At 41.3% G+C, this 24,059-nt stretch overlaps 1 protein-coding gene across 10 annotated transcripts in view; it reads right to left on the minus strand.

The window, feature by feature from the left end:
- The window catches only part of GPATCH2L (G-patch domain containing 2 like), an 85,997-nt gene that overhangs the window by 53,527 nt on the left and 8,411 nt on the right, over positions 1-24,059 (minus strand). For 4 of the 10 annotated variants that reach the window (XM_080395985.1, XM_080395988.1, XM_080395987.1 and 1 more), the window contains 6 exons: positions 21,099-21,275; positions 20,656-20,735; positions 18,534-18,601; positions 17,585-17,639; positions 15,500-15,585; positions 6,483-6,574 (listed from right to left, as the gene is read on the minus strand). In XM_080395985.1, the coding sequence (XP_080252111.1) occupies positions 6,483-6,574; positions 15,500-15,585; positions 17,585-17,639; positions 18,534-18,601; positions 20,656-20,735; positions 21,099-21,275 (558 nt within the window). Of the gene's footprint in view, positions 1-174; positions 1,208-4,114; positions 4,314-6,482; positions 6,575-15,499; positions 15,586-17,584; positions 17,640-17,691; positions 17,732-18,533; positions 18,602-20,655; positions 20,736-21,098; positions 21,276-24,059 lie in introns of those variants that run through there. The other 6 variants (XM_080395990.1, XM_080395989.1, XM_080395991.1 and 3 more) reach the window with 6 other exon arrangements.

Below are 24,059 nucleotides of genomic sequence, written 5' to 3' on the forward strand. Positions count from 1 at the left end.
TGCAGAGTGAAGTACAAAAGTACTTAAAAGTAAAGTACACCTCCAGTAGATAGAGCAGACAATAGTTTTTGAAGTGGACAGAAGTGGTCTGATCAATACACGGAATGCTCTGAACTCAGATGATACTTTAAATGGCATTTTTGTTCAATGGCATGTTGACTTCAATGGCAAGCATCCTTTTGAAACGCTAACAGTCATTTTTTAATTTATACACTGAAAAATGAAAGTTTTGTATATCCTCGACAAATATTCTCGGAGATTGAAGAGCCCAGGTTCCTTTCCAGGACACCAGCTTGCACATTTATGTCCAAGTAGTTCTTCCAAATCCTTATCCAGTAGGAGATTTAGGAAAGAACATGCAATATACAAGCAAGACTAAAGACATTCAGAACAAGGGAGAAGGAAAAGGTCTAATGGACCATGCTGCCAGTGAGCCAGCTGCAATTTCTGAATGGACAAGCATCACATTTGCTTCGCTAGAAGCAACATGATTTGAGTCCATTAGCACATGGCCTGAAAACATTCTGCTAATACAGAATTCAGATTCCATGTTTCAGCTTGTTTGCATTCCCTCCTCATTCCCCATCCAAAAAGTCCTCCTGGCCTGGAAGAAGGCAGGGGGAGACTTTTGCCTCCCTGAGTGGCAGTGGGACTTTCACCCATAAAATGCCAAATACACAAACAACCAACACGTCCAGGGGGTGAATAATGATCTGAAAATCCAAAAGAATCTGTACATGACCCAGCACACATGAGCTGGCATTAGGGAAAGAGATGAATGCATAATAAATACAGCAATAGCAAAAACATTTTTAAAAGCCACTGCGGTCCCAACACTGATTACTTTTTTTTAAACACAGATTCGCAAACATGATTTAGGTGTGTGGGGCACGCAGATCAGTCTGGATAATGGCACGCATCACACACCAATACTGAAGATACCACTACTGCCAAACAAGATGTCTGGTGAAGTCACACACCAGAGTCAAAGACTTCCAAAATCCAGCAAGCTTTTACAGTTGCAATGCTTCCTTTTAGCTGTATCCAGGGCTCTTCTCTGGTGGCATTTTAAAAAAGTTACTGGAGGGAGCAATAGTAGCTTTCTCGGCTGCTGGTGTTTTCCCTGTCCACTCAGAGTTCTGGGATCTCAGGGATGGTGTTGCTGGTAGCTCTGACTCTGCTGCATCCATGTGGACAGATAAAGTTGCTGGAATACAAAATTGCAGGAAAAGGGGAACAGAGGAAGACAGTAGGAAAGGGCAATAAAAAAAATGTTAGTATAAGTGACTTCATGGCAAACACTTCGTACATATGTAATTTCTTCTATGAAGTTGTTATTCACTAGTTCCTACAAGTTCCCCTGCCAAATTCCTTTGAAATACAGATTCTTGATAGCGTTAACACCTTTGCCCTAACGATTCACACCTTCAGAACTCTTCAAGTTCCCAGTCCACTAACTGGTTCCCTTAAGTCAAAGTTCCTGTTGAAAATCAAGAGCTTTAGCTGTCCCACACTTAAACTGAATCAATTCATGATCACTCAACTGAAGATACCTTGATCTCTTCACAAAGACTCAATTAACCCTGTATCTGAGAATTTCAAAGTCTCTGAAGGCTTGGCGAATTTCAGATTGCAAAGTTCTGTCAAAGAAGAAAATACACCTCTCCTCCTTCCCCAGTAAAGGCAATACCACAAGCCTCCACATATATCCAATACGGCAAATCAGCATATTATAACAAGAAGCTGCTTGCTAAGCTAGGTTGGAACCCATTTTCGTTTTCTTAATACAACCACTGCTTCAAAATGGGACAGGCTATAATTAGCTGGACAGATTTGCACAGCCATAGCTCAACCCAACAGTCATCCAAATTTCCAGATGGATTGTCAGAAACTAGAGATGTGAGAGTTTACTCCCATTCTCAGTATCCTGAATCACTCAATCCTCACAAGCAGGGTGGATTTTTTTTAATCCTAACAGGGCAGGATTAAAAAAACAAACAAACAAAAAAACCACCAAACAGTAATTGCCACAGGACTCTTCAGGGCAACTGGATTTTTTTTGAATAAGTAACTACTTCAGTACGAAACACATGTCTTTTTCATTGTATTCTCACAATAGATAATAGTTGTTTGTGTGTTTTTATTACAAGTTGTGTCTGCTGCTCTGTAGTGGGTGAAGGATAAAGAGGCTGTAACAAGCCTCAACTAGAGGACTGATTGCTTTGAAGTTTAAATAAAAAGCTGGTTCAATGCTTGAGGTTCCACACTCAGTAGATCTGGAACCCCAACAATCCTGCCTCTGTACATCCAAAACAGCGAGTCATTCCCATACAACCACAATGGCACAGCTGACACCAGAACACCACATATTTTACCTCTAGCCCATCAACTTCCTCCATCTGAAGGTCATATATGAAAAAAAAAAAAAAAAAAAAGTCAAAGCCCTTTAAAGTAATAAACACCACCAGTACTACACTATGGGCCCCTTGCTAGCAGCCTCCCCACATCTTTGCTCATAAAAAGAAAAAAAAACAAAGGACTGAACGGGCTTCTTGCTGCTGGGTACCACCATGCTATGACAAAGAGTGAATGCATCAGCAAAATATAGGAGAGGGAAAATTCACCAAATTATTACTACCCATCAGACTGTTCTCTGATATGCTGTTTCAGAGGCTGCTAAACTAGCACCTTTTAGAAATTATTATTTTTCACAAGCTAAGTGCAAATACATGCCAAGGCAGACAAAATCGATTTATGAAGATTTTTACCCAAGGCTCATTGTAGTACCCAAATAGGATGCCAGTTACCATGTGCACTGCTACACATAGGGGACCAGACCACATAAACATTAAAAGCATCAATGCAAAGCTGGACAATTGTTCACCATTTATTTCACAACCATCTATACTTGTGGCCTGTTCTGACAAACAAAAGACACTACAGTCTTCACAAAATCCCTTTCAAACCAGAGAATAACTACCAAAAGAATAACATATTTCTCAGACAATCTCTGTTGTGCCACTGGGGACATTATTCCACATCTATTGCACTGCAGTGGGGAGTAACCAAACACAAGGACACTGTCCATGCCTTTTGAAGCCCCTAAGTCTTAGATCACTTAGATCAAGTTGGAAGGACCTTTATCACTACAGACTTTCTTCCTCCATAGGTACCGGCTGTTGGTCACTGAATTGAATGAAATTCTGGTCTAATTAAGTACAGCTAGCCTTACTTCCTTCAGATTTTCTTATTCTACTGCCAAACTACACCAGACAGACTTTTGCTCTTACTTGGTGAAAGCCTCATGCTTTAGGGCTCATACACTGCTCAACTGTGTAGCATGGAAAGCACTAACTTTCATTTTCAATCTCTCTCAACATTTATGTGAGTTTGCTCAACTTAATTTTGATTACAGTCGCTTCCTGAAGTGCAAACGAATTCTGAATTTTCTACCCACTTCTTGTTGCTCTTGACAGCCAGGCCTTTTTCCAAAACGCCATTCTTTAACAGCTATCTGTTATGATATTTAGGCCAGAGAGCCTCAAAGGGCAGGACTAATACCAGAAGTTTAATTCTACAATAATACAGTAGAGACCTAGGCACTTCTGCTACAGTAATGCAAGCTTTTTAATGTTCATACAAGGGCTTCTGACAAAAGGTGCCTTCCCAGAACCCAAAAATACTCACATTCATGAAAGTACATGAGAAGATGTGGAATAAACTTAGTTTGCTTGGCTCCCAAAAATAAACATCTCTCTAGCTCCCTTCTGTCATTCCTGCAGCTAGAAGGGAGATAGCATCCACATCTCATATGCCTTTTATTAGCATCTTCTGATTTCAGCCAAATTCAACTCAAAACTTTCGGGGGGGGGGGGGGGGGGGGGAAGATGAGGCGACAGAGGAAGATTTGTAGCTGCATGTTTAAGAAAGAAGCTAAATTCATCACAATGACAGGGGAGAGTGTTGGCAGAGATTTGAGCTATTTATTCTTTTAGGAAAATCCTATAAAGAATGACACGAGGAAGCCTCTATCTGCAGTCTTGTTCATCACACTGGTGAGGAGTCCGATAACAGATGTATGCAGTAGCATGATTTAGTGCCGGGAGCTGGCCCCTGATGTGTATTAATACAGCGGCAAAGCGGAACGAGCCCCTCTTCATCACTCATCTCTATAAAAGAGGTGGAATCCGAGATGGCCCGATGTTCGGCAGAGCAAGCCCATTTGTTCTGCTGACTGATGGAGCCAGCTCAGGCTGTGTCCTTCACCTCCATGGGGCACTCAGGTTGCAAAAAGAAGATCACTGAAGCAGGACCTGGTCAACAAGTGAGACGAGAGTGGTTGGACTCAGCTAAGGAGCTATTTAAAGGTGAAGAAATCCAGCACACTGTGTACCTGCAGTCACAGGGACAGGCCTGCATTCCGATTCACCCATGTTTCATCTTTTGCAGAAGTAAAACACCACAAACATAAAACACCTCTGTAGTGAGAAAATGAGGCTGCCACAATTTCTCAGGTACGGGAGGACCTCAGTATGAGACATTTATGTAGGGGCGTGTAAAAGCATGGCAAGGGAGAAAAAGCTATATCTCATCAATGTCTAACAAGCATAAGAGTTTTCAGTTAATTCTACATTATTGCAGAGTAATCCTATGTATTTGTTTAGGCATTATTAATTCCACAGTCAGATCACCTTTGACAGAAATAATATCAGTTTTCTGAAGTTTCCAAATTACACGCCCAGGTTGTGCTCCAGCTGCAACCAGGAGACTGCTGTAGAAAGTCAGCTAGGACACAGCTTGAGTTACCTAATCATAAATGTTTTTTTCTGCAAGTCAGTATCGTAATGAACCCTGCCCTACAGCTGTTACCTGTGCTGGGGATATTTCTCAAGAGGGTCTAAAGAAGAGATCTTTACCGTTTCTGACCATTAAAGACCTTGCAGCGCTTTTCTCTTGATGATCAGCACAAGCATCCTGTCCGGATTCCAGTAACTACACTCTCCTTCCTTATCTTGTAATACATATTCTAATTCTCTCTCCCCCATCCCTAAAACCCCAAACAAACAAAAAGAAAAAACAACAAATCAAAACAAGCCCTTTCAAACCTCTGTACTACTTTACAGTGCTGAGTTCCACTCCAGATGCAGATTCAACTCTTCCAAGAAGTGTTCGCTACGCAATTTGCCTAGTCAGGTAAGCACAATTTACACAGTATTCTAAAACATGTAGGCATAGAAATAGAAGCACTCCCTATAGAAAGCGACCAGCAATGCAGTATAGAATACACTCTGAGCCATAAATAAATGGCCAGGTAACAGTGAGACACTAGCATTCATACCAAGAAAACATAGTATCCCAAAACTAAAATTCTGTGGCTACAGATACATGATTTTACTAACCCTCTCGCTACAGACATGTTTAACTATCTTAGCATGGAATACTCAAAAGCCAGGAAACAATCCTAAATAACCAGTCAATAACAGATGGCAATTTTGCTGAGCAACAGATTACTGATTTTCTTTTTTTTTTTTTTTTTTAATACAGAACAGTCTATAATCCAGATCTGTGGTCTGGAAAGCTAGCACAACTTTCTTCCCTATTTCATTACTCTACTGTCTATCTACCAGCCCAAGGAAGAAACCCAAACTTCATTCCTCCTACTCATCATCAGTTCCTTTGGCCTTCCCCCCTGTTTTCACAGCACCATTTTTCTCCATCAGCTTACCCACCACCTTGTTACTGGATTACAACAGGAGTTTTTTAATAAACTAGTTGGAAGAACACGGGGCGCCTGATAGTAGGCAAAGTATTTCAAAAGAGCGTAGGGTGAGAGGCCAGAAAGAAGTCTCCTAAACCCCTCTGCGTTCTGCACACTAAAACTTTTTCAGATTCTGATGTGTAATCAATCACTTTTCAAAAATATGCCACATGAAAATAAGAGCATTTTAATCACTACATCCCCAGAGCAAGAAAAAGAAAACGGTGACTATTTTCATCCACAGAAGTAAGACAACTCCCAGGGAACAGGTGGTCTCACCCAGCGATGATACAAAAATTGTCAGGTTTCTGCTCCTGTGGAAGTGTCTAGGAACACCCTGAAAAGCGGCACCAGAGGCACCAGCTAATGTCAGCCCAACACTGAAGGAACACACTGTGTATACTGATCACCTCCTTATCACCAGGTACTGCATAACGTACGAATGGTAGACATAACACCTTATGAAGAAACAAGGCTATTACCCACTGTACAGTGAAGCACTGTAAATTATATTAACTTACCATAGCTGCATCATCAAAGATGTTTTTAGTAGGCAGCTTTTGATGCTATGCAAAACCACATTCTCCCTCACACATTGCCTTCCTCACACATTTTATTAGATTTCAAATCTAGGTAATGCTATTTTTAACTATTGTGACTCTGGCACTTTGCTCAAGAGGGACACGACTTCAGAAATGCTGGCACACAAATAAATCCAGGTTACCTGATGTTGGGCTGGACATGGAGGCTGCAGCTGGCTTTCGCTTCCTCTTGATGTCCCTTGAACATGGTGGTCCCAGGTGTACATTTGCTTGCCTATACAGAAATTAAAAGAAATTACACTCTGTTCCATATCACCTTCCTGTAAGACTCTGGCCAATCACCCTCCAACTCTCACCTTCCCAAGAGCTTCTAAACTAGCAGACAGCACAAATCAAAAGCTTCTCAGGGAATTTTGCTCACATTGTTTGTTAATATACCATTATGCTCACATTTCTTTTAAGAGCTTACGCACATAAACTGCTCAAATAATAAATATTTCTTTGCCTTTAAAGAATCTGGGTTTGTATCAACTTTACAATAACTCTTTGCATAAGTAAAGATGTGATCAAGCCATGATATGACACATGTCCTACCCTTACTTCTATACAAGCATTACCAAATGTCTGCAAGACTGCTCTTTAAAGAAATTCCGTATTTGCTCCCTTATTCAGAAATCAGTTTGCAACCTATTTAGTAGTGTAAGTCATCTTAGAACGTACTTATATTCCAAATGTCCGTGCATACTGTTGCCACTACAGCAGTAAGTTCACGAAGTGAGGAATGCAAAACTGTCTCATGTATTTTCAAAATTATGATTATCTTATCAAGGTGCTGTGAAAACAGCTGAGTCTGGCTTATGGTAAATACAGCCTTGCTGCACCTGTAAACTGGCTGAAAGGCATATCTGTCCTGGTCATATCAACTATGAAGTCTGAAGCCTACTGATGACCACTTCAGTTCAACCATTGGCCAGTTAAGAAGAAACCTGCATTATTGGGACTGACTTGAACTGAGCACTCCCCCAAGTCCTAGACATAGGAAGAAGTTTAATTCAGAACAGACAGTCTTGGCAGCAGACCAGAGAACTTTCTCAAATACAATCCACATTGAATACAAATGGCTAATTTAGCAATGACGTTGGGTTCAAATCCCTGCTTTGTCTGAGGTAACAGAGTTTGTTTAGCAAGTTCCTTGGTCACTCTCTGCATCAGAACAGATGGGCAAAATGCAGAACTACAGTGCAAATAAAATCCATTAAAGACTGTGAGGTGCTTCCACGGTGTAAAGATTGGAACCATATACATTTTGAAGATCAAGTGATGAAAAGCTTCTGTGTTTTTAAAGCTTGTTATTTTGACTTTTTAAAAAATCCTGAAAGTTTTACAAACATCAAGTAGTGAAATCTTTGAGAAAACAAAAGGAAAAGTTCATAGCTTCATGTTTGCATGCCAAAAATCTACTAAAAAACCCCAGCATATTTATAATATAGACAATTTTAGACACTGAATTGATGCAAACCCAAAGTGTGCTGTTGCAGCTATACACAACAGTGTAGGGAACACAGTAAATTTCCTATGCCAACCAAGACTATAAATTCTTTGAATGCTACTGGGTCTACCTACTTACCTGTAACAAATGCACAACCACAAAATAAGAAAGAAATATCTACATTTCCTGTCTTCTCAACTAAAATTTAAAAGTTCTACAAGAAGTCTACAAGATCTGTCATCTAAATCTGACGTTAAGGAATAGTTCCAAAAATTTTTAAATTGTGCTGTTTCACTGACAGCCAATTTCTCAAATCTGGGTATGCATATTAATATTAACACAGACACAGAAGCCTCCTGAAAATATAACTAAAGGCTTTCAAACATACCAGCACACCTACAGACTGCATATTCAAGTCTTGTGTTTGCACACAGAAGCGACTAACCTCTAAGTGACTTCGCATATCCTCAAAACTGCTTTTATACATGGTTATGATAGCGGCTATACAGTATTTTAGCATGGTTCTACCATGTATTCTGAAACATTTAGGCACACATAGCCCAAGGAAAAGATAGTCTCAATCAAGTAGAACTTCAGGTTTTTTATTCTGCATCAGTGACACAGTATTAGATTACTAACTAGATGACTACATAATTATATATAATAATCCAACTCATTTTATCATATAATAACAAGGTACCCTTTTTAATTTTATGAACTTATACCAACATTAGGCAGCTGATCCTTGGTGGAGAATCACTACAGACTAGGAAAGAAGTATGCACTATTATTTCCAACAGATAGTCATGCAAATTTTTCCCAGTTCACAAATGTTACAGCTAGATTTTGAGTAAGAGCTCCTGGCTCTCAGCTCCATTCTCAAACCACATCTACCTTTACCTCACAGTTACACAGAGTATATAAAAAAGAAAACTTAGGAGAATCTCAAAATCCCTTCTTGTAGTGAAAGTACAGGCAAATCATACTCCAGCTGAGACTCATAGCAAGGATGTTGCACCTAGCAGCCCTGCCTCCAACACACAAAGGCTCAGAGGTTATAAATTGTCTCTGTAACATGTATTTCATTCAGGTTTATCCCTTATTGATCACCCACACTTCAGTTAGTAAATCAGGAACCTATTGATTACTCACTGGCTCTGACCGACCTGGTGGTAAAAGTGTCAGTTTCAAGTGGCTGGAGCACTTTACTGGCACCATAAATCTGCATACAGGGAACCTCCAGGTGGTAGGTACCTTGGGGGAGAGAGGAGCAGAATGCATGCAGGGATGATAGTCCTCATTAAGACACGGACAGAAAGGGTATCTGAGGTATAATTTATTCAACATGCATTTTTTGGTAGGTGCCACACTTCAATCTAAATTTCTAATCACTAGCTCTCATACAGATGCTATACTGGTAGAACGGAATTGGTGAATCCCAGTTTAACAGCAGACTCCTAGACGCATCACCACCAGGGAAGTCAGGTCACGGGTATTCGCAGCACATGACATTGCAGTGGACAGGCTAAACTATAAATTGTGAAAATCTCACTGACAGGCTGCAACCATGAATTAGTTTTTTCTGCCAAAGTTGAATCTTAACAACTCTTCTGAACTGTTTAAAAATGAGTCTGAAGTAGAAGAAAACAGGGCTGAGAGGAAAGGCTGACAGCAAACGCACGTTTGTGCGCTGTCACAAGCCCCTCTGAAGAAGTCTGAGGCAGAGCTTTGTGGGATGAAAGGTATGGGCTTAAACTGAGAAACTAGAATGGTACTTACTCTGTCCTTACCGGCTTTCAATCTCTTCCGCCAGACTTCTATACTTTCTCCAGCATTGCACAAACAGTAATGAGAAAATAATTGCCTGGTTAACTTTTGAACTATGGCTGGTTGATCATAAGAAAAAAACAAAGTCACAATATTCAGTCACAGTTGGATCTGCTAGGTGACCAGAGAATAATGTGGAAACCTAGTTTACAGTCTAGAGAGGACTGAAATTCTAACCTGGGAAGAGAAAAAGCAGAACACACCTGGAGAGACAAAGCAGGATCCAAAGCGCATCTGCGCTGATTGCTGCAATATATCCAACTCACACTGCAGCCCCTCGCTGCTGGGAGTCAGTGAATGAAAAATTACATACATGTAGAAAAAAATGGGTTTATATGAAGAAAAGTCTATAGTGTCTTTCTGACAGTGATTTTTTTTTTTTTTTTAAATTACAAGCTAAAGGAATTATCCAGGAAATATGGATTTGTCTCTTGTTCTTAACATAGTACTTAAGGTACCTGATTCTGCATGCAGGTCATGCTGGAGGAAAAGTGGGCTTTGCTATGCAGAAAGCTGAGATTCATTACTGGTTTTAGTGTGTCAGAAGTAATGCTTCCTTTCTTTTCTTTTCCACATATTTGTTCTATGACTTCATTTATCTATTATTTTTTTTAAAGGAACTGTAATTGCATACACCAGACTCCCATCTCTGTCCTACAGTTCAAGGTGACCACATGCTGGACTATAGGGTCACAGGAGCTTGCCACTATTTTACAGTTACCACAGGGCTTCAACAGAAAATTAGGACTGGCAGTACAATCTGGGGGAGACAATACAGAGCACAAGCAGACATCTACCCACCAGGAACCTTACTGAACAGCATCAAGCCTAGATTGTGAAGTGATGCCTGCTCTCTCAATATTTGGGGTAAAAAACAACTCTATCTCACAACGGAGGTCTCCAAGAAGACCCTACAGAAGTAACTGTGACAGCCTGTGGCCTTCTTGAAGGCAGGAGGCGCATCGCTTGGGGGTGTATGCCTGTTGCTGTAATCTCCCATCATCCAGCTTTTCTGCTGACAATCTTTATTCTAGCCCTATCCTTATAGGAAGTAAAGCACTTGGATTATGTAGTGAAAGTGAGAGGCAGCCATTAATCTACTGTCATATAAACAAGGGATGCCATTATCCTCATGTTAAATTAAATGTTCAACAGAGATAGCCTTCTAACAAGGATACTGCTACTAAAACGCCACACAATCCAGCTGTTGCTGTTGTGACACTATCCCCAGCAAACACAGGCCAAATAAAAGGCCCTTTCTCTAAGCCCCGAGGTGTTACCTGAGGCTGTTGATGGTGGCTTCACAAAATTAACAGTAAAAGCAGAGTTCTTCCTTCTCTTTGGCTACAGAACCAGCTGGGCACCGAACTCTCATCTGCACATAACACATGTACATCAATACAAGTTGCTCTTCCAATCTGCGCCCAAAGCTCCATCCATCCAAGTGGTTCTTGCTATCATATCACACTGTAGATATTTCCTGTGCATAGCGGTCTCCTCTGCCCTGCTGAGCCTCATGGGAAAGCTTCTAGAGCGCATTTTCAGATTCCAAAATCACTAACAGGTCAGCTCACATCTTAAATCATCCAAATCTCATAGGTCTTCATGCAGAAGCAGTCTGTTCCCCAAGTAAGCATTCTAACGATGTAGCAATTCCATTCCTAAAAGTCTGTGTGTGGCAAATGGAAGTGAACACTTTTTCTTCTAGTTTTCCATGTAACTATTCTAAGCAGAGATGATGTGATCCCATATACTGCATTCTCTGTTTTCATACTGAATCACATGATATGTGTGCCAGAAAGAGTCCTAATATTTGCCAGACTTGCCGAGTACACAGATTTGATAATGGCAACATGCTTTATAGGCGAGGAAAGCAATAGCAAGTAAACAAAATTCTGAAGGGGAATTTATTTGTCACTCCAGAGAATTAGGATTCACCAAAATGGGAGCATTAGGCCTCAGACAACTGCGTGTGACACTGGTTGATAGCTGCTGTTCATTGCATGCCTGTCAGAAGAATTCAGTTATATCCCCAACTGGAATATTAGCCAGGCTTTAGCAAAGGAAGACATGAAAGTGCTCCAGCTAAATGGAAAAAAAGTGTTTAAAAAAAAAAAAAAACTAGGGAGAAAGATGCCTAAAGCAGTCGGCAGCAGACATTTTTACATAAAGACAATTCCAGGAAGCTGAAGACGTGGACAGGTTATGTGGAATGAACTGGATACAGTCCTGGTCAAGTGGGAAAGTATGAAATTGCGAACATCCGTTCACTCCTTCAGCTGCCTCAGGAAAGGCTTGACATTGCAGGCAATCCCTGTACTTCCATGTGCTCGGTTGAGAGGCAAAAATGTCAGGATCTCGGCACAGATACAGAAGAGAAAGAAAAAGATTTATTTTGACAAGCATATTTCTAGAGCTGGAACTAGAATTAGAGACATTCAGACCTTTTTACTCTAACAGCACCACCAAATCCAGGGCATGAAACAACTGGAAGTTTACTAGGAGATGATCACTCACCCCTTTAGATCTTTAAAACATGTTCCAGGCAAGACGCAGGACTTGCTTCTAAACCCAACTGAACTCTAGGTTTACAGTTAATATTAACTGAGAGGACATGCAGAGCGATTTTCTTCAATTCATCTGTACTGTTCAGAGGTGTCTCCAACACAATTCTTCAAAGCTCCACCTTCAACATCTACTTGCCATCCGAGGTCCACTTTTCCTACAAACTCCAGTGGGAACATTTAAATTGAGTTTTTCACCCACAGCCATATTTTCAAGGCTAGGCAAACAATCAATGGCATTAGGGACAATTTATCTTCTACTTTCCTCTCTTATTCTACCTGCTATTCAAACTCAAACTTAAGGGAAACATTGGCTCTAGGCTCTTCTGAAACTCTTAACCTGCCTCAAGGGAATAACATTCCACCAACCAACAATCCGTAACATCTTCCTACTGATAGAGCCATTGAATAACCAAAATCTAGTAAGATATTCTGCTTGAACCTGTACAAAATCATCTTAAGCAGAAGGAGGTCAAGAAGAAAATTCTGTTCAGACTACTCCTTTCTCTCACAGAAGCAAATGGGCAGAGGGGGAAAAAGGGGAAAGATCACCTGGGCTGTCCATGCGAGTCTTTACTTGCTTGCTTTTAAGAGCCTGCATCGTGAAGCCGAAACCTTAACAGACAAGACATGATTAGCAAACGCTTTGTGCTCTTAAAGGAGAGTAATTATAGGCATGTGAAAAAAGGAAGAGATCCCTGAGGTACTCTTCCTTGCATGCCTCCCGAGAGGCAGCAGGGCCATTAAAAATTCCATGATGAAGAGGAAAAACAGCCTGGGAACAGCCAGGAGGCAATACAGCAAATTAATACACCAGCCGTCCCTTGGGAGGACTGCAAGAAAGCAGGAAACTCTCCTCGCTTCACAAAATAAAATTATACCACTAATGATAACAGTCACCACACACACAAAACGGCTTCTAATGATGGGTGTGAAATTCCCAGTGCTGTGCATACACTTTGAATGAAATCTCTTCTCATCACAGACATAAAGCAAGAAAGGTAATCTTGGTAGTGTACAATTTATACAGCCTTTCAAATAAGGCTTCCCAAGGAACCCTCCACATAGAACCTCCTCCTTGACACTGAAAAGCCTTTTTTGAATACCCCCAACTGCGCTCAGTATTCCAGCCTTCAGCTCTGCTTAAATGAAGCACTGGGTTACCAGTCTTCCAGATGAACTGCACCAAATCCACCACTGAGACAAAGAAAAAAATCCCATGGGAGAGAAAAAGACTCCACCTGGTAACTATACTCCATTGGACACATTCATGACAGCAGAAACTAAGCAGAGAGACAATTCTGCGTGGCGTGGTGGGCATCAGGTTGAAGAAACTGGATGTCCACAACATCAAGACAGTTTCTTCTCTAATACACTTCATATTGTTCTCAAGGGATTACGTCCCCACCACCACCACTCTTCCAACAAATTTCTGAGAAGAGTTTCTCCAGGATGAGGTGCAAGCTGCTAGGAGCTTACCAAAGCACGAACTACTGGAATTGACTCCATCCACGACAAAAGAGGAAGATGTTAACTAGGGCAATGACTGAACAGCGATTACAGAGATCACCTGAACCTCCTGTAAGAAAATGGACTACTAATAGGCTTGGCTCTTGGAGCACCTAAAGACCAGATATTGCCAAAAAAACCATTTCTGTGAATGAACAATTTCCTTCTGTGCCCTTGGCAGCATCTTTACATAAAACGAACACCTTAAACTTGAAGAGTCCTTGCCACATACATGGGGCCACATAACACATTCATTGTTTCCTTATTTCTTTCTCCTATAAAGACTCTTAGCACGTTTCAGACTAAAATAGCAACTACCTTCTCAAACTACAGGCACTTAAAACACAGCCACCTCCGGGATAGGTGGCTTCTGCCAACATTCTGTAACAATTCACCAAGAATTGTATTTTCCAGGACACCAGTCACCTGTTCACTTGAGGAAGGAACCAAGCATATATTCACTGATTAACTAGACTACGTATTTGGCAAAACCAAGCAAACACGATCCCTCCAGATTTAGAAATTCCTTGCCATACCCAGTAGCTTTGGAAAGGATCTTCAGTGATCATGATAAAGGTAGAGACTTTGCCTTGTTTGAATTTGTGAGCAGGATTTGTCTAGCTCTGCTTTCCAGAAGGCAAACTTTACTTAGAGCACTAAGTAAAACACTTGAGGCACAAGAAAGTTTATCCTAGATGTAAATGGAGAGACCAATCAATCTTCTCGCTTCACGGGCACAAAACATCCCCAGGGTGGGGCAAAAGCACAGAAAGGAACCAATTTGCTGATGCCCAATCTTCTGAATTCTTTTTATTCTCACCCAGTTGAATGTTTAAGAGCTGATTTCTTCCTCCCTCCCCCTTTCCAGCTTTAACATGCTGGCTACAGCAGCATGAGGTCATGGTGCGACATCACAAAAATTCCCTGCAGAAGCCAGTGGGAGGAGAGGCTTTGTTGGGTGGGTGCCAAGCTTTCGTTCAGACACATACAACCTCAGTACATTTTTCATGCTCTATTTGCTAATTAACAAGGGAAAGAAAGCCATGAAGCTGAAAGTCCAGACGTTTCTTTCAGATTTGGTCCTCTGTACAAGCACATAAGCGAAATTGTGTCCCACGCAAGGCTTTGTCTCCTTGCACAGGGAAAGAGCTCAAGGGCACCTTACCTTTAGATAGTCACCTGCGGCAAAGAACAGGAGTCACCTCCAAGGCCAACACTTGAATTTAATTTAGGATTAGTCAGCAGAAGGTGCCTGAATAGCATATTAACCCCAACTACGCAGACTCAAAATATACCTCAACATTTGGCCAGACCAGATCTACATTTCAGCTCTAGCAACAGAGAAAGATATCAAGCCATTAAAGGTCACCTCAGGTGAGTTCTCAGTCTGCACAGAGGGTTTATTTTAGGCACCCAGGATAACAAAATGTCTCAGCATGTCACCCACACAAGCTTGTCAGCTCTTTCCCTCTCATCTTGTTCAGATTTTAATAGCGGGCAACAATACTATGCCCATTTGTACCTATACAACAGACCCGCAGCGACTTACTGCACAATCCAGAACAGATCACGTTTACTTCTAAAAGCACAGTATGTTCTGCCTGTCTGTCATATCTCTTTCATATACTCAGTGTATTGAGAGTCTCAAATAATCTGCATTTTTTTATCTGTATGCTTTGTGCTAAGTTTGTACACAGGCCTCCTAAGGAAACTTCCAGGTCCCTGGGTATTGTTCAGACCACACAGTACTACTGAAGATAACCATGGGAGGGAAGACAGACACCCCAACAGAGCAGAGCAAGGGAGTTACCTGGCAGTGCAGTGTGCTGGTGAGCATCTTCGGTGGGAAGCATCAGCAAGCACATCCAGAGAGTACAGAGGAGATAATGGATTGAACTGGAAAGTCAAGAGATTTTATTTAAGCAAAGCCTTAAAAGAAATAGTCTCCAGATACAGCTGCTTGGATCTATTCCCTAGTTATTCACACAGTATAAGACGACCTTTCTGACACATCAAGGGGTAAAACTACAGGAGAACTGACTTCCACTTCAGACAAAAGGCTACCATGAGGTGCAAAAGCAAATCTCATGACCATCTTCTCACAACAGACAGCCTTATAAACACACTCCTCTTTCCCTCAATATTATTAAAAATGCTCGTTGACTAAGAGCACACTCAAAGTGCTCTACTGCTGTATACCATGAGCAAAAAGTCTGCCTCCCTTTCAGGAAGCCTCTTGTCTACCTTCACATTGTAGAGAGAAAAGTCACTGTTATGAATGGTGCAAGCATGGAACTTCCCACAGAGCAGTTCAAATATTCCCTGTGGTCATATGTATCACTGAAACAGACCCCTGGAAGACTCAGGCCCACCAGGTTCAGTTCACAACAAGCTGCCAATTCATTCCACAGCGAGCGAGATGCTCCTCCTGCTCCCAACCCACCTCACAAGCTTTCTTTGCAAACAGCTTAAAACAAATTTCTGAAACACTGTATAGTCAAGCTAATCTTGGATCCTCTGTTAGACATACACTAGACAAATCCTGAAGGCATCAAACCTGTGCAAGACAGCTTGCTGTAGAAGACACAACTCTTAAGATATTTTTTTAAAGGTCAGAACAAAAATGGAATAATGCAGTCAAACAGTACATGGAGTAAACTTTGCTCGATATGCAAATTGAAGGTTTAGACTGGTAGTTTCTCTGGGGTACCTGCATTACACTTCCATTCAGCATCTCCTCTTTATTTATAATTCACACCTCAAGCAGGAAATTCATTTCCATCTGCTTTGCAAAGCGCTACGCCAATCTCCAGAACGCTTTTCTTGTATTACTAGGATTGCTGATGCATTTTTAAATAAGGACAAATGAATAATCCACCGCTGTAGCAGGACTTGTCACAAAAGCTATCTGCAACTCTAGAACTCAGTACTAGGCTTTTGCCTTCAACCTTTCTGAGAAAGAAGGGGCGCTATGCACTACAAAGCTGCTGCTATCAGGGAGCTTCTCCTTAAGCTGGACTGTTAGTTTACTGTCAGTAAACTAACATCGCAGCTGCACAGTAGGGGAGAATCACCAGTAACCCTCTGTAGATGATTCAAGTTCATTTAAGAAAAACAAAAGTAATTCATTTTGGTCATTTTAAAGCTTATGTAGTTATCATTCTTACCTTTATCAATATAAAAGTGGTATGTGAAATGTTCTTATTAACGGAAAATACGCAACTGTATAAAGGCCTGAAGATTATTTCTTGCCATATATTTATTTTTAGCTACATGGAGGGTAGAACAGATTTCGATCGTACTGCTCACCAACTGAAAACCAACTCGCAAAGGAATAGAAGGGAGTGTGTGTAGCTAGGAACACTTATAACACAGCTGCTCAAACGGAAGATCCTTTCTGCTTTCTGCTATAAAGAACCCCAGCTCTTATATCTTAAGTAAAAAAGCCTCCTAGCACTGAAGCTATGAAGACTTACTGGAGAATATAGAAGCGCACACCCAAGTTTCAGTTAAAAGAATGCCTATTTCTCTTGCTTATCACCTCTTACATTTTCTTGTTACAGCTGCTATTTAACTACAATCAGCTCACCAACTTTTTCCCTTTCTCTGTTGATGACTCTGAGCTAAACAAGGCAAAACAAACCATTTAAAGAGAAAAATGTTCCAATTCTTAGGGAATTTCGAGAGGCCAAAGCTCCCTCCTCCTACCAAGAGGCATTTCCCCTCCCACTTACTGTCAGAGAGGAAAGCCTATACTAACCTGAAACAGCGACATAAACACAAGGAGTTCCGGAGCTATTCATTTAAATAGACAATATAATGTCTGAGACATGGATTGTGTTCAAAGCCCAGAAGACATCAGTTAACCAAATGAGAAGGGACAGGGCTGCCTTACCTCATGTGCACAGGCCACAGTGTGTGGGAAATCAGAAGCCAGCACTTTGTTCTTTCTAGAGAGAAGGAAACCAAGAAAATAAAAAAGGTAGAGCAGAGTCAGCTTACCTGGTTGCGATCTCTCTTCCCCATGGATGGTAACCAAAAACTGGAAGGAGGCAGAGTTGGAAGGACAGGTGGGAGCAATGCCAAGGAAGGAACAAACACAGAGTGGGGGAAGGAGGGTCGGGGGTAAGGAGAGAAGGGGAAGGGAAGAACAAAGATGGAGGGAGAAGGAGAAAGATTAAAAATCAGCAGGAGTCATATTAAAAACAATGAATTTCAGATCCAAGGAAGAAAAGCGGATATCAACAGCTGGTGAAGGCTGGACCCACTGCACTACAGTCAAGAGGTTACTTATCCATTGCCCAACAAGAACAGCATTACAGGGATGCCAAAGGATAGGCACCATGGTTATTTCCGGTGCTGATTACAATGTAAAAACACTAATTGGGGAAGAAGACAGAACACCAAAGAAAGAGAAAGCAGTTTTGTGGCTGCCTTATCAGCATCATTTCTGCAGTCTGGGTATGTGCCCATAGCATGGCTCCACACAGAAGCTTTTTAAAAAATTAACATATAGGGCTCAGTCTTCTCATACTGTGTAAAAGATCTGCAGTTATTGCAATGGCATATTATAATGGAGGGGGAAAGAAAAAGCTGAGTGTAACCAAAAGGGCATTTGAGCAATGTCCACACACTGGGGCAGCCTTATAAATAAAAAGGAAGTCAGCAATTGCAAATAAGAAAACAGAGGAGCCATCAGTAGAAGCCTGTCTCTCATTCCACAGGTCACTGCATGCTTAAGTTACCACCCAGCTCTTCATTCCCTTCTGCCCCAGGAGGGAAGAGGACCCTACAGTTCCTCCTCCCCTCCCAAAGTTCTACACAACAACTGTTAAGGGCCTTACTCTTTCTGGCGTGGATCACTAACAATATGACCTAGCCTCTCGGTGCCCAGAGTGCTCATGGAGGTCTCCTGAAACACAAAGACAGGTAAAAGGTTGCACACTCTCACACAGTGAGCAGACATAATAGTTTGCTGCTGCCAATCAGAACAGATCTTACCCCCCTGGGCCACATCCTTTCCTTCCCAGGCCACTCTCAGCTAAACATATTCACCCTCCCCTTTTAGAACCTCAGCTGAGCTGATTTAACTGATTAGAATGGCAGAGAGTCATCCAGTTTTCTTTGTGGGGCTTAGTTTTTATTATCTGAGTGATGATACTTGCTTGCACGGAGGCACAGCAAGGACTGGACCAGTAAAAAGTATGCAGCACAAGGATGCAGTTCAGAACAGGGGAAATGGCTAAGAAGTGCTTATTTCCAGGTTTCTGGGGTCAGCTGGGCCAGAAAAACTTTAGGAGGCAGGACATCACACTGTCCCTCTAACAACGGGGACTCACCAAGCACAAGTGAATGAAACAAGGAGTATGCATGAAGCTTTTGCCCTTCCTGAAAGCAGCAATTCAGCAGCAGGACCTCCAGCAACTAAAGAAATCCTGGTAGAAAGGACCTGTTCTTTTAGAAAGCCCTTTTCTCCCTGAGAGACACTGCCCTGTAATATATGCTTGATGCTGGCATACACGTACACACACAGACTGAAGCACCAGCTGGTCATATCAGCATAGCAACTACCTCCAAGAAATAAATATACTTTGCAGTAAGGGTCTGAAGATGAGGGTGAAAGATTTGTTTGTGCCATGTGCGTAGGCAAAACACACTCAAAGTTTGGGGGGAGCTGTAGCAGCAGGGGTAAAAGATGGGCTATTTGTTACAGCAGGAAAATTATTAACTTAAAGTGCCGTAATGTTTAAATTTACGGTTTATTACTGTGTAAATTACAAGCCGTACTTTTGGTAATTAGCAGCTCGCTGGCGGGGAGCTCTGAATGAAACTCATTATTTATGATTACAATTTAGAGAGAGATGGGGAAGGGGGAGCAGTGACCTCTGCTGCAAATGACAAAGATCCCTTTAAGGTGATGAAGATGAATTAAACAAGTAAATATTATCCTTCTCATTTGGATCATTAGAGGTGCTGCCCACAGGCCCAGCCACTTGCAGGTGGCCTGAGGAACCCTACCCAAAGCCAGTCTCTTGCCAGCTGAGGATTCATATTTTAAACACTGGTTACAACTCAGCAAGGTGAGTGGAAGAAAGAAGGGGCAAACAAGGATCTTTCAAGTGTGACTGAACAGAAGGAAAGTCGCACTCCTCTAGACTCCAGGCCCCTCTAACACGCCTTGCTAACTGACTCTTTCTAAAGCCAGTCAGCTCAGAACCATATTTTCAAAAGCACAGAGCACATTCCAATAAAAGAAAAGCCAAACACAGCCAACATCTTCCTTCTCAGAAACATTTTTTCACAACAGGCAGCAGCACTCAATACTCCAAGGTCCAGACGTGACCAGGTGTATCTCTCGCTCTTTTAAACAGGCATCTGCAAAGTATTGCTTATTCCTTTAGAAACTGGATTAATATTTTATTTGTTGTTTGCCCTACATATAATAAACCTAGGCTGTGGGTAACTTTGCCTGCGTTATTGCATATACCCCTTTATTTTTCTGTTGCCCCACTAAAAATGCAACTGCTAAAACCGCCTTCCTTTGCTGCCGTTCATATTAGTCTGCTTCCCTACCTAAAATCTGGTGTTCCTTCACCTTTGAGTCACCTCTCTACCCTTGTAGTTTCAGATTATGAGCCTGCACAAGTCTCATGCCATCATTTTCTGCTACATTCTGTCTAAACCTTCTTGATACTTATGCCTCCTGTCGTTCATCTTCAAACCTCCTTTCATACTGCTTTTAGCACTGATCAACTGTCTTTGCCACTTCAAACCTACCTTAAAATCCACTTAGTCATTCAATCAACTTCTGACAGTCAAAACAGTTAAACAAATCAAACAATACATGAAACAAAAAAATGTACAGGGCCCCTTTCTGCAAAAACAATTCACATGCTACCTTAGACTAGTACTTCAGGACTGATCAGCATTGGAAATACAAAATTGTCATCTTGCAAAAGGGAATACCTTGCCAACAAGCCTTCTCCGACCTTTTCGGAGACAACGGGCAGCAGCTCCTGGAAGGCGATTCAGGCGAGCATGAAACCCTGAAAACAAAACCCAGAAAATTTGAGCAATGAATACAGAAGATTCTTCCTAACAAAGCCACCAGGAAAAGCAGTTCAGTGGTCAAATCAATCCTCTGTCTCTTGTTTCTCAATCTGCAAGAGGCAGATACACCAATTTATTCACAATGAAATAAAATCCCTATTTAAATAAATAAGACTCAAAAATGTGGGCAGCTAGTATGAGTATTTTATCATCCTCTCCAGCAGTGCAGCTATTTTTAATTGGATCATGAAAAAAACAACCAGAGATCGCTATCAGTTTAAACTGCAACACCTATGAACAGAATCTACTCCTATCACGTCAAAAGTTCTCAAACACATGGCATTCCTTATGGGCCTCACCTCTCTGAGCTGGCCGTGAGGGCAAAAGGAACGTGGAATCTGAGAGCTTGTCCAGGCCTGAGTCAATCCGCTCTACTTCAGATCGGTGGTCAGCTCCCCACTTGGGAAGAAGGTTGGGGACGGTGAATCCTGGAACACATTCTCCTTCATAAAACCAATCACTTTGCTCATCGTCTCCTAAAGAAATAAAATGGAATTAGCTACAAATAACATCAACGTGCTCTGGGACTGTCCCACAAAATACTACAGGTAGACATTTCTGCATGTGAAACAGCTGAAGTCTCATTAGGAATTCCTTCCTGAAGAGCCTTATATTTGTATTCTGTTTCAATGATCTGCAGTAACTATGGGGCCTCACTAAATGCTTTAAACTATCCAACTCATCAGTCTAGAGAATTTCCCTATAGAACAAAGCCCTCTTTACAGTCCTGCCTAGGGCAGCTTTAGCACTCTGTTGCGACTGCATCTCATCAAGCTTAGTTCAATGTTGTGTGATGTCTTATGCAGAACTCTTTCTCTGAAGTAATTACTGCAACAGAGGTAGAGGCCAATCATTTGGCACACGTTACAGGCTGTCACAGGAGAGACTTCACAACAGGAGAAGACTAGGCTCACAGAGTAAGCAAAAGGAGCACACTCACTGACCAGAAAGATCCCTAGTCTCCTAAGACAGCAGCTGAGAGGAAAACACACAGCTATTGGAAATGGTGACTATGTAAGTACTAACCATGCTGTGAGTCTCTCAACCAGAATTTCTTAGAATCTCTCAAAACTACAAACCCTCTGCCAAACTAGAGCAGCAGCAACACAAGTCATCACCAAAGTCTCCATAAAGCAGGGTCACTGGAATTAATGCAGTTGCTGTCTAAAACTGAACTGCATCAGGCACCATTCATGGTAAACCTGCCTAGCCAAACCCCCCTGAGAACAGTAGCAACATGAGCAACATAAGAAAAGCAAGAAGAGGGCAAAGAACCTGACACATTTAGCTTTTCAGCAGCCTAACAAACAAACAGTCTCATGTAATTGCAAGGTACTTCTCCTTGCCTTGAAAAACTGACATACTTGACTTAGTGAAAACTCTCATTTGCCTACCATTAAGTCTCAACTCAAGCATCCCCACTTACTCTCCTTTCCTCACCAATTACATTATTCCTGACTGAAGTTCATTATGCCAGACAAGAGAAAAAGGAATACAAGAACTCACCATAGTAAAACTTCTGCAATCTTGTACATAACAGAACAAGCTACACCCAAAACCAACTCCAATCAGCAACAGGTAGGACAGCCAGAATATTTCACCCCAAAGCTCTGACATTGCTTTTTATTTCTGTGCTACATCAGCTGACATAGCATGCTTGTGACAAATATATTTTAAAATATAAATATCCTTACCCACCTTATAGCAAATTAAAGCTAAGTAATGTTGGATAGTTCTTCTAAGCGATCACAACTTGTGCAAAAATATCCCTATGGTTTCGGATCTATGAGCACAGTGCCCTGTCATATCTCAAATAACTATTTCCACAAGACAAACTTTAGCAGTCAGGATCATATGTTAATACCACTGCATTTAACAAAAACAAACAAACAAATAAAAAAACAACCTTACAATCAAATTATAAGCTAGGACCATTCTCTGTTCACAGAAGTGCACTGGTAGCTGGAATTGCAAAGGCAATCCATTTAATTAGCAACAGCACAAATATTACATGATATAACTTCACAAGCAGCGGCGGGGGGGGAAACCTACATGCAATTTAAGTACACTGCTGTCTTAAATCTCCCATTATTCAGTTTGGAATTGTACTACAAAACTACTTCTAAGATGATGATCTGTGACATTAAAAAAAAAAAAAAAAGTTTTGTGCTCTCCCTCTTACTGGAGAGCTGTTGCTTATCATTTATTTTATGACTAGAAAATGTCTAAAAAAAGGAAAGGAAGATGTTTCTTATTTAACCTGAAAGTGCAACACTGTTTTAACCCTTTTCAACATAACTGCAAGCTAAAACATCTTGACCAGAAAGCTATTCTAGCATAAACTGTTTGAACAGACAAAGCCCTGTTGACTAGGATGTCAAACCTCTTCTGGTACCTAGACAGGGAAGGCTGTAATTGGATTTTATTTATTTATTTTATTTATTTAAGCAGTATATTTTACATGCTTTTATATATCTGGTATCCTACTTCTAGCAGCAGCCAAAAGTTAATGTCTAAAACAGGGCATAAAACCAGGGCAAGTATATAGGGCAAGCATATAGACAAGTGTGTATATATATATATATATATATATATATATACACACACACACTATCCAGTCTACATCAATCTTGCCTCGGGTGATGAAGTAAAAATTCAACATTTCAGTCACCACTCAGCTTCATCATCTGATATGCAAAAGTCCACTAATTTCAACTCCCCCAGAAGAGTCATCAGTAAAAAAGAGAGAACAAAAGATTTGACTTCACTTTTGAAGGATGGGAGGCTGGAAACAGTTATTTTTCAGCAAAGGTCAAAGCTGAAACTTGAAATCCCTACTCTTAGGGAAAGTATTAAAGCCACCTAAGATCACAACAGATCGGCCCTACAGCCTAACGTACCATCAGAAAACAGATAAGCCTATGTGCTACCATTGTGTGGCCTCACACGCAGATACCTGGGTCACTAACAAGCTAGTGGAAGCAGCAATTCCTACCAAAGTTACTGATACTACCTCCTTTAGCACTCATATATTCCCAGAAGAGAACTCATCCAAATCTTAGCTTGTGAAATGTGACAGAATCAGAGTGCACACCAGCAGAAGCCGCGCGGAATTACAGGTCTCTAGGGTCACATTCCACCTGCTCCAAATATAATAGCCCTGAGTGCCTATGTGCCTACTACAATCTCTTTCACACTTACTTCTGCCATATCCCCCATAAACTGGACATTGTGCTGTCACTGGTAAATAAAACCAGATT

Source organism: Falco punctatus, assembly GCF_963210335.1.
Source record: "Falco punctatus genome assembly, chromosome: 7".
NCBI classification, from domain to species: Eukaryota; Metazoa; Chordata; class Aves; order Falconiformes; family Falconidae; genus Falco; species Falco punctatus.